The sequence below is a fragment of the Aquarana catesbeiana genome, linkage group LG01, assembly GCF_042186555.1.
Source record: "Aquarana catesbeiana isolate 2022-GZ linkage group LG01, ASM4218655v1, whole genome shotgun sequence".
NCBI classification, from domain to species: domain Eukaryota; kingdom Metazoa; phylum Chordata; class Amphibia; order Anura; family Ranidae; genus Aquarana; species Aquarana catesbeiana.
In genome coordinates this window covers 478,655,797-478,670,792 of record NC_133324.1, presented here as the reverse complement: position 1 = coordinate 478,670,792, position 14,996 = coordinate 478,655,797, and the positions used below count along the sequence as shown (strand labels likewise).

General features: G+C 43.7%; 1 protein-coding gene across 2 annotated transcripts in view; it reads right to left on the bottom strand.

Moving 5' to 3' along the window:
• ECPAS (Ecm29 proteasome adaptor and scaffold) overlaps positions 1-14,996 on the bottom strand; it is a 185,067-nt gene that overhangs the window by 155,540 nt on the left and 14,531 nt on the right. Inside the window, exons 1-2 of one of the 2 annotated variants that reach the window (XM_073591490.1) lie at positions 14,779-14,952; positions 1,929-2,059 (exon numbers count right to left, since the gene is read on the bottom strand). In XM_073591490.1, the coding sequence (XP_073447591.1) occupies positions 1,929-2,059; positions 14,779-14,839 (192 nt within the window). In that variant the 5' untranslated portion in view covers positions 14,840-14,952. Of the gene's footprint in view, positions 1-1,928; positions 2,060-14,778; positions 14,953-14,996 lie in introns of those variants that run through there. The other variant, XM_073591496.1, reaches the window with a different exon arrangement.

Below are 14,996 nucleotides of genomic sequence, written 5' to 3'. Positions count from 1 at the left end.
TCCTGACCTCAACCCGATAGAACACCTTTGGGATGAATTAGAGCAGAGATTGCGAGCCAGGCCTTCTCACCTACATCAGTGCCTGACCTCACAAATGTGCTTCTGGAAGAATGATCAAACATTCCCATAGACACACACCTAAACCTTGTGGACAGCCTTTGCAGTAGAGTTGAAGCTGTTATAGCTGCAAAGGATGGGTTAACGCAATGCTGAACCCTACGGACTAAGACTGGGATGCCAATACAGTTCATGTGCCCCAATACTTTTGACATATACAGACTGATTATATATATAAAAGAAAAAAAAAAAAAATATATCAATCAGAGGTTTGCCGCTTGGGGAATCCCCTCTTATAAATATCAGGAACCTGTATATTTAGATCAATTCCCTTTTTACTCAATACCACCGTGTAATCGCTCAGTACTTTCTAGCCGCATTTGTAGTCACCTTTACTCAATATGAGTTGGATCTCTAGATCATTGTCTCCAACATTATACACGTCCCCACATTCACCCCAGCACTTGTGTTCGGTGTCATCACACACCACCTGTGGTATATAGGTTTCTATGTGGAAATTTTTGTATTTTTTTTATACCTTCATTTGTGATACTTATAAGATAACATACGTATTTGTGTATTTTTATTGTACGTTTCTTATTCTCCCAGAAAGTACTTTCAAGCTTCTGAAGAAGTGATTATTCGTGAAACATGTAGAGCAGAATACCTTCAGGCTGCGCTGCCCCACGCCTCTGCCTTGGGTCTGGCATCTTCTATGCTTTAGTGTGACCTTTCCCTGGGGCTTGTGTGACCCACACTTACCAACTTACTACTTAGCCTGATGGTTTGAATTTTTATAGTATAATCTTTAATAATGTTTTAAGATGTAACCTAAAAAAATGTGATTCATTTTATATAATTGTTGCCTATCCATGTTTTTCTGTTGGCTATTGTTGGTTCTCATATACACTTAGGAACAGGGCACAGTAGACCAATTGATACACCCCCAGTACCACCCGGGAAGTTATGTATCATATATTATCTATTTATATTCTATCACGAGAGTCAAGAATTTTTATCCAAAGCTTGACAGTTGTTGCTCACTTTATTAAAAGGTTATTACATTTATTAATATTTGATAATTAAAAAGAGAAAAAAAAAAAGCAAATAAAAAAAATAAAATTGCATATATAATTTGTTCATAAGCCATATTGTAATTGAATCTTATGAAAAATGCATTTTCTTTTCAATTTGCAGCACTGTAAACTTTCTGTAAAATTCAATGCAATATGGCTACCTGGAGGTGTTCCATGTGGAACACCCCAGAAATGTAATTTCTTGCTTATGTGCCCAAAGCACTTTGCACATGGGCATGCAGTGGAACAATGCAAAATGAATGGCACTGTATCACAAAAAAAGAATTTAAGGTTCCATGCACACAGATTGCTGGCAGGAAACTGCTGCTTTGCTTTAAAAACACGCTTTTAACAGCATTTATCGCATTTTTTGCGCGTTTTTCAGCGTCAGCATTTTGGGGCATTTTTGTAGAATTACACCAGCTTACATTCAGCTCTACAATGTAAAAAAAAACACAGAACAAAAACGTGAGTTTATCAGCTGTATTGTGCATGAGGCCTAATGTGCATGATGATAGCAGCAACATGGTATGAATTAGCCCTAAACTTGGCAAAAAAAAAAAAAGATATAAATAATTACTTCCAAAAATGATACTATTCTTACAAGTGTCTTACATTTGCAATGCTGCCTGCAGGTGTAGAAATCACAGCAACACCAACACCGACACACTTTTGCTTGTAATAATATAAAACTGACTGGTCAGATACTTTCATATGCCCAGTTGCAGTGCGACTGTTTTTTGTGATGGCATTGATGAAAACATTTCACTTTGTTTAGAACTAATGAACACTTACCTTCTTCCGTACTCCCTCCTGTGCACTTGACAATTTGAGGAGAACTGGGGGCAAGAATTTGGAGATAATACTTTGCAGCTGCTCATCGGTTTCTGCATGGCCGAGGCGTAAAAACACACGTTCAAGCTGATCTGTTCACACAAAGAAGTTGAATGTTAAATCAAGCACTGCATTTGTTGTTTTTACCTGCTCAACAGAAACGTACACATTTTACCAAATTCTATAATCTCCACCTGAAAAACAGTTCATGTCCCTCTCTAATACACGAATATTGCATTTCTGCTAAGCCAGACAGTTACAGCCCTTTATAATGGTCTTTCAGGCTAATCATCAATTAAGCAGAGAAAATTAGTAAACCAGCGCAAGTATACAAGAAAAAAAAAAGGTCAGAGTGTCATCTATTTAACCACTTAAGCCCCAGAGTATTTGGCTGCTCAACGACCAGAGCACTTTTTACAATTTGGCACTGCCCTGCTTTAACTGGTAATTGCGCAGTCATGCAATGCTGTACTTAAACAAATAGAGCTTTCTTTTGATGGTATTTTATTGTTGTAAAAGTTATAGCAAACTAGGCTACCTATCTCATTTCTTGAGGTGCTAAAATGGCAGGGCAGTACAACCCCCCCCCCCCAAATGAACCCATTTTGGAACGTAGACACCCCAAGGAAATTGCTGAGAGGCATGTTGAGCCCATTGAATATTTTATTTTTTGTCACAAGTGATTGAAAAATGACAAAAAAAAAAAAAAAATGTACACAAAGTTTTTACTAAACGATATATTGCTCACACATGCCATGGTTATATGTGGAATTACACCCCAAAATACATTCTGCAGCTTCTCCTGAGTATGGGGATACCACATGTGTGAGACTTTTTGGGAGCCTAGCCAAGTACAGGACCCCGAAAACCAATCACCGCCTTCAGGCTAAGACGTAAAATGATGATTTCACTTCCTCACTACCTATTACAGTTTTGGAGGCCATGAAATGCCAAGATAGCACAACCCCTCCAAATGACCCCATTTTTGAAAGTAGACACCCCAAGCTATTTGCTGAGAGGCATTTTGAGTCCATGGAATATTTTATATTTTGCCACAAGTTGCGGGAAAATTACAAACCTAGCCATGTACAGGACCCCGAAAACCAATCACCGCCTTCAGGCTTTCTAACATGTAAAATGGTGATTTCACTTCCTCACTACCCATCACAGTTTCGGAGGCCACGAAATGTCAAGATAGCACAAACACCCCCCCAAATGGCCCCATTTTGGAAATTGGACACCCCAAGCTATTTGCTGAGAGGTGTGATAAGTATTTTGCAGATCCCACGTTTTGCAAAGTTTTGAAAATTGAAAAACAAAAACAAAAAAAAAAAAAAATTTTTCTTTTCTTTCTTCATTTTCAAAAACAAATGAGCTGCAAAATACTCACCATGCCTCTCAGCAAATACCTTGGGGTGTCTACTTTCCAAAATGGGGTCATTAGGGGGGGGGGGGGGGGTTGTGCTATCTGGACATTTCAGGGCCTCCGTAACTGTGATAGGTAGTGAGGAGCAAAATAAAAATGTTACGCCTTTAGAAGGCCTGAAGGTGGTGCTTGGTTTTCGGGATCCTGTACGTGGCTAGGCTCCCAAAAAGTCTCACATGTGGTATCCCCGTACTCAGGAAAAGCAGAATAATGTATTTTGGGGTAAAATTCCACATATGCCCATGGCAAATTTGAGCAATATATCATTTAGTGACAACTTTGTGCAAAAAAAAAAAATAAAAAGTTTGTAATTTTCCCGAAATCTGTGGCAATATAATATAATATATAAAAAAAATATTCCATGGACTCAACATGCCTACCAGCAAATAGCTTGGGGTGTCTACTTTCCAAAAAGGGGTCGGGGGGGTTGTGCCATCTAGCATTTTATGCACAACATTTAGAAGCTTATGTCACACATCACCCACTCTTCTAACCACTTGAAGACAAAGCCCTTTCTGACACTTTTTGTTTACATGAAAAAATATTTATTTTTTTGCTAGAAAATTACTTTGAACCCCCAAACATTATATATTTTTTTAAAGCTAAGGTCCTACAGATTAAAATGGTGTGTGTTGTAATTTTTTTTTACCCACACAGTATTTGCGCAGCGATTTTTCAAACGCAATTTTTTTGGAAAAAAAAAAAAACCACACACTTTCATTTTAATGCACTAAAACACACTATATTGTCCAAATGTTTCATGAAATAAAAAAAAGATGATCTTATGCTGAGTACATGAATACCAAACACGACATGCTTTAAAATTGCGCACAAACGTGCAGTGGCGACAAACTACATACTTTTTTAAAAGCCTTTAAAATCATTTACAGGTTACCACTTTAGATTTACAGAGGAGGTCTACTGCTAAAATTACTGCCCTCGATCTGACCTTCGCAGTGATACCTCACATGCATGGTGCAATTGCTGTTTACATATGACACCAGATCGACGCTTGCGTTCGCCTTTACACGTGAGTACGGGGGGGGGGGGGGGGGACAGGGGTGTTTGTTTTTTTTATTATTTATTTTGATTTTTTTTCAATTTTTAAACTGTTCCTTTCATTTATTTTTTATTAATCATTTTTTCATTGTTATCTCAGGGAATGTAAATATCCCCTATGATAGCAATAGGTAGTGACAGGTACTCTTTTTTAAAAGAAATTGGGGTCTATTAGACCCTAGATCTCTCCCCTGCCCTCAAAGCATCTGACCACGCCAAGATCGGTGTGATAAAATGCTTTCCCAATTGCGTTGTTTATAGTCATGAAATGCTCGTAGCTTTCGGTTTCTTAGGCCATAGAGATGATTGGAGCCGTTCTGGTCTCCGATCAGCTCCATGGTCACCATTCTCAGGTTCCCTGTTGAGAAAGGAGAGCCTGAGAAAACCATGGAAGACACTAGACAGTTCCCTCCCGCTGCTTGTAAAAGCAGTCTAGAGGCTAATTAGCCACTAGGAATGCTTTTACATGAAAGCCGACTGCTGGCTGAAAAGAAGGATACCAAGATGATACCTAAACCTGCAAGCATCATTCTGGTATAACCACTCAAACTCCAGCGATTAATGGACCAGCATACAAATTGCTTTGGTCCACAACAGATCTATAGAAATCTTATGTGAAAAACAGCGAATAAAAATCAAGTGACGTAAAATCAACTGTTTCCACCTGAATTCCGGGTTGGCCAGAAAATGGGGGAAGTACGGTTGCTGCAGAAGTGGTGGGCTCCCAATTCGGATTGGCAAATGCAGCAGGAAGGGCAACGGCCAACACATATATAGACCCAAGTAGGAAATATAAGTGTAAAAGTGTAGCGCTATAAACCCAAGTCAAAGTGTCCTTTATAAGCGGTGAAGTGGGGGGGGTCCACACCCCAGATGACGGCTCTTTAGCAGAAACCTGTTGGGTGGACCCTTCACAATTACCGCTACCTGTTCTTTGTACTTTTGATGATCTACAAATATGTGAGTCTATTTCTTGTCATTTTAATAAGTTATTGTTTACGGCATCACGCTATGTGAGTTTTTTCCATCCATTTCTCGCATGGCATATGAACATTCGTTTGTGACCTATTGGGATATTACTTTTTGTGTCTTTGCGGGCGCCTGTGAATGCCGAGCTGCCGCCTTGATTTGGGATCTATTGAGGATATCTAAGGAGATGCAACCTTCTGACCAGTTGGTCTCAAAGCCTTTGTGACTTGGATGGCATAAGTCTCCCCAAGTCAACAACATCTGGTAAGCCCTCTAACACAGGGCTTGACAAAACCCAGGCGCCAGGTCGCAATGGCGACTGGAAATTGCATCCTGGCGCCTGGGCTACACCACAGCAGCGGTCTGGATTCCTGCAAAGTGCCTCCCCCACCCCCCCCCGCAGGTGCGTGGACTTAGGTCGGGCTGGCCAAAATTGAGGCCACGGCTTTGCGGCCTGCTGGAGCGGGATACACGCTCCTTTCTGCGAACCAGCGCCCTTCTCTGGTGGGCGGTGCTGTGATGAGCATGGCGTGCTCTCACTGCCAGCCTACCTCCGACATCATCTTCTCAGTTTGACAGCTGAGGATGAGGTTGCTGGCATGATCAGTCGCCGTTCCTTACCGCCGTTGTGGACGGGGAGTGCCACCTCAGTGCCCTCAGTCAGTGCCATCTCAGTTCTGCCTGTCAGTGTCACCTGTCAGTGCTGCCTATCAATTCCATTCAGTGCCACCTCCGTGCCCTCTGTCAGTGCCATCTCAGTTCTGCCTGTCAGTGCTGCCTATCAATTCCATTCAGTGCCATCTGTCAGTGCCACCTGTCAGTGCTGCTCATCATTGCCACCTCAATGCTGCTCATCAGTGCCACCTGTCAGTACCACCTCAGTGCTGCCCATCAGTGCCATCTCAATGCTCATTGGTGCTGCCCATCAGTGCCACCTCAGTGCTGCCCATCAGTGCCACCTGTCAGTACCACCCATTAGTGCCATCTCAGTGCTCATTTGTGCTGCCCATCAGTGTCACCTGTCAGTGCACAATAGTGCTACCTGTCAGTGCCACCTCAGTGCTGATTATCAGTACATCCTGTCAGTTCCCATCAGTGGCACCTCAGTGCTGCCTATTGTTGCCCATCAGTTCCAACCTCAATGCCACCTCATCAGTGCAGCCCATCAGTGCCGCCTATCAGAGCACATCAGTGAAGGAGGAAAAAAAAAACTCATTTGCAAAATCTTATAACAAACAAAACAAAAGTTGATTTTTTTTTTTTATATAATATTTTGGGGGTTTTTTTTCGCTTGGCATCAGGCATGAGCAATTCTTATTGCCCGATGCCCCAGACATGCAGTTCTGGGCGCTGGGCAGAGGATTTCAAAAACTGGCTCCTAACTTTTTCAGCTGGCTCCTAGATTCTAAGCAAATTTGTCAAGCCCTGCTCTAACACCCTTGGTGGCGGCCTCTTCACCATTGATATCTTCCCTGCAAACGTTGGTGGTCTCTAACTTCTATACAGATTACTGTGGCTTCATTTTTATATCTTACTACTTCAACCTACGATTTAATATGGCTGTTTAAGGAGATGTACCCTTGTGACCAGTTGGTCTCATAGCCTTTGTGACTTGGATGGCATAAGTCTTCCCAAGCCATTTGCTTCTGGTAAGCCCCCTAAGACCCTTGGTGGTGGCTTTTTCACTATTTCTTACCTTCTCAACAACGTTGGTGGATTCTGACATCTTACAGATTCCTGTGGTGTTAATTTTATTTAGGAGTGTTTGGACTTTATTATTCATTGGTTCTTACCGATTGTGTTTTGACCATTGTTCACATAATTTCAGTTGTTCTTTTCTATTGTTGTTTCATTAGCTCTGCACATTATATATGCACTTTACATTAATTTTCACATTATGATATGATTATATTGTATCTCATATATTATACACTTAATTCAGGTTTAAGACACTGTTTTTTTCTCTCAATCTTTGACTTGGGTTTATAGCACTACACTTTTACACTAATATTTTATGTCACACTGTACTTGCCCAGCGGTTTTTCAAACGCAATTTTTTGGGAAAAAAAAAACACTTCAATGAATAAAAAAAATAAAAATAATATGAAACAGTAAGTTTGCCCAACTTTTTTAGTTTTAATGTGGAAGATGATGTTACGCTGCGAGAATCGTGATCTATCTTCTAAGCAAAAAAAAAAAAAGTTGTGATTCTCATTTTAGCCAGAATCGTGCAGCTCTACATCACATCTTAACCACTTGCCGACCGCCTAACGCCGATATACGTCGGCAGAATGGCACGGGCAGGCAGAATCACGTACCCGTACGTGATCTGCCTCCCGCGGGCGGGGGGTCCAATCGGACCCCCCCCGGTGCCAGCGGCGGTCGGCATCTCACTGGGAGCGTTGGGAGGCGAGGGGGAGACCATCCGATCGTGGCCCCCCCCTCGCGATCGCTCCCAGCCAATGGGAATCCTCCTCTGCCTGTGTGTAGTTTCACACAGGCAGAGGATGTGATGTCATCTCTCCTCGGCTTTGGCAGTTTCTGTTCCAGCGCCGAGGAGAGAAGACATGTAAGTGCACAACACGCACAACACACACACACACACACACACACACACACACACACAGTAGAACATGCCAGGCATACTTTACAACCCCGATCCCCCCCCCCCCCCCCCCCCGTCACAAACTGACACCAAGCAGTATTTTTTTTTTTTTTTTCTGATTACTGCAGGGTGTCAGTTTGTGACAGTTACAGTGTTAGGGCAGTGAGTGTTAACCCCCTTTAGGTCTAGGGTACCCCCCTAATAAAGTTTTAACCCCTTGATTACCCCCTGTCACCAGTGTCACTAAGCGATCATTTTTCTGATCGCTGTATTAGTGTCGCTGGTGACGCTAGTTAGGGAGGTAAATATATAGGTTCGCTGTCAGCGTTTTATAGCGTCAGGGACCCCCATATACTATCTAATAAATGTTTTAACCCCTTGATTGCCCCCTAGTTAACCCTTTCACCACTGATCACCGTATAAGTGTTACGGGTGACGCTGGTTAGTTCGTTTATTTTTTATAGTGTCAGGGCACCCGCCGTTTATTACCGAATAAAGGTTTAGCCCCCTGATCGCCCGGTGGTGATATGCGTCGCCCCAGGCAGCGTCAGATTAGCGCCAGTACCGCTAACACCCACGCACGCAGCATACGCCTCCCTTAGTGGTATAGTATCTAAACGGATCAATATCTGATCCGATCAGATCTATACTAGCGTCTCCAGCAGTTTAGGGTTCCCAAAAACGCAGTGTTAGCGGGATCAGCCCAGATACCCGCTAGCACCTGCGTTTTTCCCCTCCGCCCGGCCCAGCCCAGCCCACCCAAGTGCAGTATCGATCGATCACTGTCACTTACAAAACACTAAACGCATAACTGCAGCGTTCGCAGAGCCAGGCCTGATCCCTGCGATCGCTAACAGTTTTCTTGGTAGCGTTTTGGTGAACTGGCAAGCACCAGCCCCAGGCAGCGTCAGGTTAGCGCCAGTACCGCTAACACCCACGCACGCAGCATACGCCTCTCTTAGTGGTATAGTATCTGAACGGATCAATATCTGATCCGATCAGATCTATACTAGCGTCCCCAGCAGTTTACGGTTCCCAAAAACGCAGTGTTAGCGGGATCAGCCCAGATACCTGTTAGCACCTGCGTTTTGCCCCTCCGCCCGGCCCAGCCCACCCAAGTGCAGTATCAATCGATCACTGTCACTTACAAAACACTAAACGCATAACTGCAGCGTTCGCAGAGTCAGGCCTGATCCCTGCGATCGCTAACAGTTTTTTTGGTAGCGTTTTGGTGAACTGGCAAGCACCAGCCCCAGGCAGCATCAGGTTAGCGCCAGTACCGCTAACACCCACGCACGCACCGTACACCTCCCTTAGTGGTATAGTATCTGAACGGATCAATATCTGATCAGATCTATACTAGCGTCCCCAGCAGTTTAGGGTTCCCAAAAACGCAGTGTTAGCGGGATCAGCCCAGATACCTGCTAGCATCTGCGTTTTGCCCCTCCGCCCGGCCCAGCCCAGCCCACCCAAGTGCAGTATCGATCGATCACTGTCACTTAGAAAACACTAAAACGCATAACTGCAGCGTTCGCAGAGTCAGGCCTGATCCCTGCAATCGCTAACAGTTTTTTTTGTAGCGTTTTGGTGAACTGGCAAGCACCAGCGGCCTAGTACACCCCGGTCGTAGTCAAACCAGCACTGCAGTAACACTTGTTGACGTGGTGAGTCCCATAAGTGCAGCTCAAGCTGGTGAGGTGGCAAGCACAAGTAGTGTCCCGCTGCCACCAAGAAGACAAACACAGGCCCGTCGTGCCCATAGTGCCCTTCCTGCTGCATTCGCCAATCCTAATTGGGAACCCACCGCTTCTGCAGCGCCCGTACTTCCCCCATTCACATCCCCAACCAAATGCAGTCGGCTGCATGAGAGGCATTTTTATGTCCTCCCGAGTACCCCTACCCAACGAACCCCCCCAAAAAAGATGTCGTGTCTGCAGCAAGCGCGGATATAGGCGTGACACCCGCTATTATTGTCCCTCCTGTCCTGACAATCCTGGTCTTTGCATTGGTGAATGTTTTGAACGCTACCATGCACTAGTTGAGTATTAGCGTAGGGTACAGCACTGCACAGACTAGGCACACTAAACACAGGGTCTCCCAAGATGCCATCGCATTTTGAGAGACCCGAACCTGGAACCGGTTACAGTTATAAAAGTTAGTTACAAAAAAAAGTGTAAAAAAAAAAAAAAAAAAAAAAACCACATACAAATATATAAAATAAAAAAAAATAGTTGTCGTTTTATTGTTCTCTCTCGCTCTATTCTCTCTCTATTGTTCTGCTCTTTTTTACTGTATTCTATTCTGCAATGTTTTATTGTTATTATGTTTTATCATGTTTGCTTTTCAGGTATGCAATTTTTTATACTTTACCGTTTACTGTGCTTTATTGTTAACCATTTTTTTGTCTTCAGGTACGCCATTCACGACTTTGAGTGGTTATACCAGAATGATGCCTGCAAGTTTAGGTATCATCTTGGTATCATTCTTTTCAGCCAGCGGTCGGCTTTCATGTAAAAGCAATCCTAGCGGCTAATTAGCCTCTAGACTGCTTTTACAAGCAGTGGGAGGGAATGCCCCCCCCCCCCCCAACGTCTTCCGTGTTTTTCTCTGGCTCTCCTGTCTCAACAGGGAACCTGAGAATGCAGCCGGTGATTCAGCCAGCTGACCATAGAGCTGATCAGAGACCAGAGTGGCTCCAAACATCTCTATGGCCTAAGAAACCGGAAAGTAACGAGCATTTTATGACTTAGGGGCAGTAATTTTAGCAGTAGACCTCCTCTGTAAATCTAAAGTGGTAACCTGTAAAGGCTTTTAAAAATGTATTTAGTTTGTCGCCACTGCACGTTTGTGCGCAATTTTAAAGCATGTCATGTTTGGTATCCATGTACTCGGCCTAAGATCATCTTTTTTATTTCATCAAACATTTGGGCAATATAGTGTGTTTTAGTGCATTAAAATTTAAAAAAGTGTGTTTTTTCCCCAAAAAATGCGTTTGAAAAATCGCTGTGCAAATACCGTGTGAAAAAAAAAAAATGAAACACCCACCATTTTAATCTGTAGGGCATGTGCTTTAAAAAAATATATAATGTTTGGGGGTTCAAAGTAATTTTCTTGCAAAAAAAAATTATTTTTTTATGTAATCAAAAAGTGTCAGAAGGGGCTTTGTCTTCAAGTGGTTAGAAGAGTGGGTAATGTGTGACATAAGCTTCTAAATGTTGTACATAAAATGCCAGGACAGTTCAAACCCCCCCCCCAAATGACCCTATTTTGGAAAGTAGACACCCCAAGCTATTTGCTGAGAGGCATGTCGAGTCCATGGAATATTTTATATTGTGACACAAGTTGCGGGAAAGAGACAATTTTTTATTTTTTTTATTTTTTTTTGCGCAAAGTTGTCACTAAATGATATATTGCTCAAACATGCCATGGGGATATGTGAAATTACACCCCAAAATACATTCTGTTGCTTCTCCTGAGTACGGGGATACCACATGTGTGAGACTTTTTGGGAGCCTAGCCGCGTACGGGACCCCGAAAACCAAGCACCGCCTTCAGGCTTTCTAAGGGCGTAAATTTTTGATTTCACTCTTCACTGCCTATCACAGTTTCGGAGGCCATGGAATGCCCAGGTGGCAAAAAAACCCCCCAAATGACCCCATTTTGGAAAGTAGACACCCAAAGCTATTTGATGAGAGGTATAGTGAGTATTTTGCAGACCTCACTTTTTGTCACAAAGTTTTGAAAATTGAAAAAAGATAAAAAAAAATTTTTTTCTCGTCTTTCTTTATTTTCAAAAACAAATGAGAGCTGCAAAATACTCACCATGCCTCTCAGCAAATAGCTTGGGGTGTCTACTTTCCAAAATGGGGTCATTTGGGGGGGGGTTTGGGCATTCCATGGCCTCCGAAACTGTGATAGGCAGTGAAGAGTGAAATCAAAAATTTACACCCTTAGAAATCCTGAAGGCGGTGATTGGTTTTCGGGGCCCCGTACGCGGCTAGGCTCCCAAAAAGTCCCACACATGTGGTATCCCCATACTCAGGAGAAGTAGCTAAATGTATTTTGGGGTGCAATTCCACATATGCCCATGGCCTGTGTGAGCAATATATCATTTAGGCTAGGTTCACACTGCTGCAATGCGAATTTAGCGCGGTTTTGTTCCGATTGCGTTGCGAATTTGCATTGCGAATTCTATATGTGTTCTTGCGATTCTACTGCAAATTTTGCAGTCTATAGAGCTGAATTCGCATCGCACACGGATCAAACTCGCACAGGACCTTTTTTTCACGCAGGTTATATTCGCAACGCATCGATGTGAACGGCACTAATGTTAATCTATGAAATTTAAATGACTTGCGAATTCGAGCGATCGCAACGGCTCAAATTCGCAATAGAATTCGCAGCAGTGTGAACCTAGCCTTAGTGACAACTTTGTGCAAAAAAAAAAAAAAAAAAAAAAGTGTCACTTTCCCGCAACTTGTGTCAAAATATAAAACATTCCATGGACTCAACATGCCTCAAAGCAAATAGCTTGGGGTGTCTACTTTCCAAAATGGGGTCATTTGGGGGGGTTTTATGCCATCTGGGCATTTTATGGCCTTCAAAACTGTGATAGGTAGTGAGGAGTAAAATCAAAAATGTACGCCCTTAGAAATCCTGAAGGCAGTGATTGGTTTTCGGGGCCCCGTACGCGGCTAGGCTCCCAAAAAGTCCCACACATGTGGTATCCCCGTACTCAGGAGAAGCAGCTAAATGTATTTTGGGGTGCAATTCCACATATGCCCATGGCCTGTGTGAGCAATATATCATTTAGTGACAACTTTTTGTAATTTTTTTTTTTTTTTGTCATTATTCAATCACTTGGGACAAAAAAAATGAATATTCAATGGGCTCAACATGCCTCTCAGCAATTTTCTTGGGGTGTCTACTTTCCAAAATGGGGTCACTTGTGGGGGTTTTGTACTGCCCTGCCATTTTAGCACCTCAAGAAACGACATAGGCAGTCATAAAATTAAAGGCTGTGTAAATTCCAGAAAATGTACCCTAGTTTGTAGGCGCTATAACTTTTGCTCAAACCAATAAATATACACTTATTGACATTTTTTTTACCAAAGACATGTGGCCGAATACATTTTGGCCTAAATGTATGACTAAAATTGAGTTTATTGGATTTTTTTTATAACAAAAAGTAGAAAATATCATTTTTTTTTCAAAATTTTCGGTCTTTTTCCGTGTATAGCGCAAAAAATAAAAACGGCAGAGGTGATCAAATACCATCAAAAGAAAGCTCTATTTGTGGGAAGAAAAGGACGCAAATTTCGTTTGGGTACAGCATTGCATGACCGCGCAATTAGCAGTTAAAACGACGCAGTGCCGAATTGTAAAAAGTGCTCTGGTCAGGAAGGGGGTAAAACCTTCCGGGGCTGAAGAGGTTAAGAATTGGTAAGCTGCAATCGAGTAAATGTTTGCTCTTGAGTAAGGATGAGCTCTGGCGTGTTTGCACACTCCACGTGCCGAGCCCGCCAAAAAGTCGGCACTGCGCGGCGCTAATCACAAGCGGTGAGACATTTCCCGATCTCTGCAGCCGCACATCGGGATAATGTCTCACTGCTTGTGATTAGCGCCGTCCCGATTTCCTGGCGGGCTCTGCACGTGGTGTGTGCGAACACGCCGGAGCTCATCCTTAGGCCCCTTTCACACTGGGGCGGTAGGGGGCGTCGGCGGAAAAACAGCGCTATTTTTAGCGATGTTTTGCCGCGGTATTCGGCCGCTAGCGGTGCAGTTTTAACCCCCCGCTGGGGGGTTAAAACCCCTCGTATAGCGCGGCTATAGCCGCCTTATTACCGCGGTATAGCCGCGTCGTCCCATTGATTTCAATGGGCAGGAGCGGTGAAGGAGCGGTGAATACACCGCTCCAAAGATGCGGCTGACAGGAGATTTTTTCTTCTCCTGCCAGCGCACCCCTTCAGTGTGAAAGCCCTCGGGCTTTCACACTGAACAAACAGCGGAGGCTGTTTAGGGGCGGTTTGCAGGCGCTATTTTTAGCGCAATAACGCCTGCAAACCGCCCCAGTGTGAAAGGGGCCTAACTCTTGAGTTTAATACTGCTTTAAAATGTGTAAATACATAGGAAAGAGCTATCCTCATGAATTCGAAATGTTGCTGATTTGTTTTCAAACACAAACTTAGGAACTTGCTACACTGTCTTGATAGGCTCCTGTGGAGTTATTCTCCATGTAATCTGAGTTCAGAAAATCACAGAGCAGCAGAGATACAGATAGATCAATCTCTATATAGATGTGTGGAGATTATATATATATATATATATATATATATATATATATATATACACATATACACACACACACACATACATACACACACCTATATAGAGATCTAACACACAAGGCCCAGTGACAAGAGTGTATTGTGCACTGAGCCTAGCTGGGAATTTTGGTTTCACTTCACAAGCCTATGACTGTGCAAAGTGGTGCAGAGAGGCCTGAGGATGCCATGGAACCACCCAGGGCTCTGGCTTTCCAGCAGCCTCAGTCATGCCCAGCACTGGCCGTGCCAGTAGGGCTCTTGCTGCCTCCTCCTGTAAGAACATATAGCGGGGGGATGAGGTGGGCTCTCCCTCTCCTGCCTCTGACACAGCACATACTACATATTCAGTGACCCGACACACAGCCTTCAATGGCTGCCCGCCCCCAGCATGCCCCCCGAAACATACAAGCTTCTTGGTTATCTTACTCAGCTCGTCCTGGGCAGCGGCAGCAGCAGAGGCGGCAGAGGAGGGCACGGCAGCAGCCATGTTCACCGGTAGTGCGAGCAGAGGGCGGAGGCAGTGGGCGGGGCCTGCTCTGGGTGCTGCTTTCTTTTTCTTCTTCTTCTTCTCTCTCAGTCACAGTGCACACTGGCTTCTGATAGCACTGAGCAGGCGCGCTGCTTGAATGAGCCTTGTGCAGGGC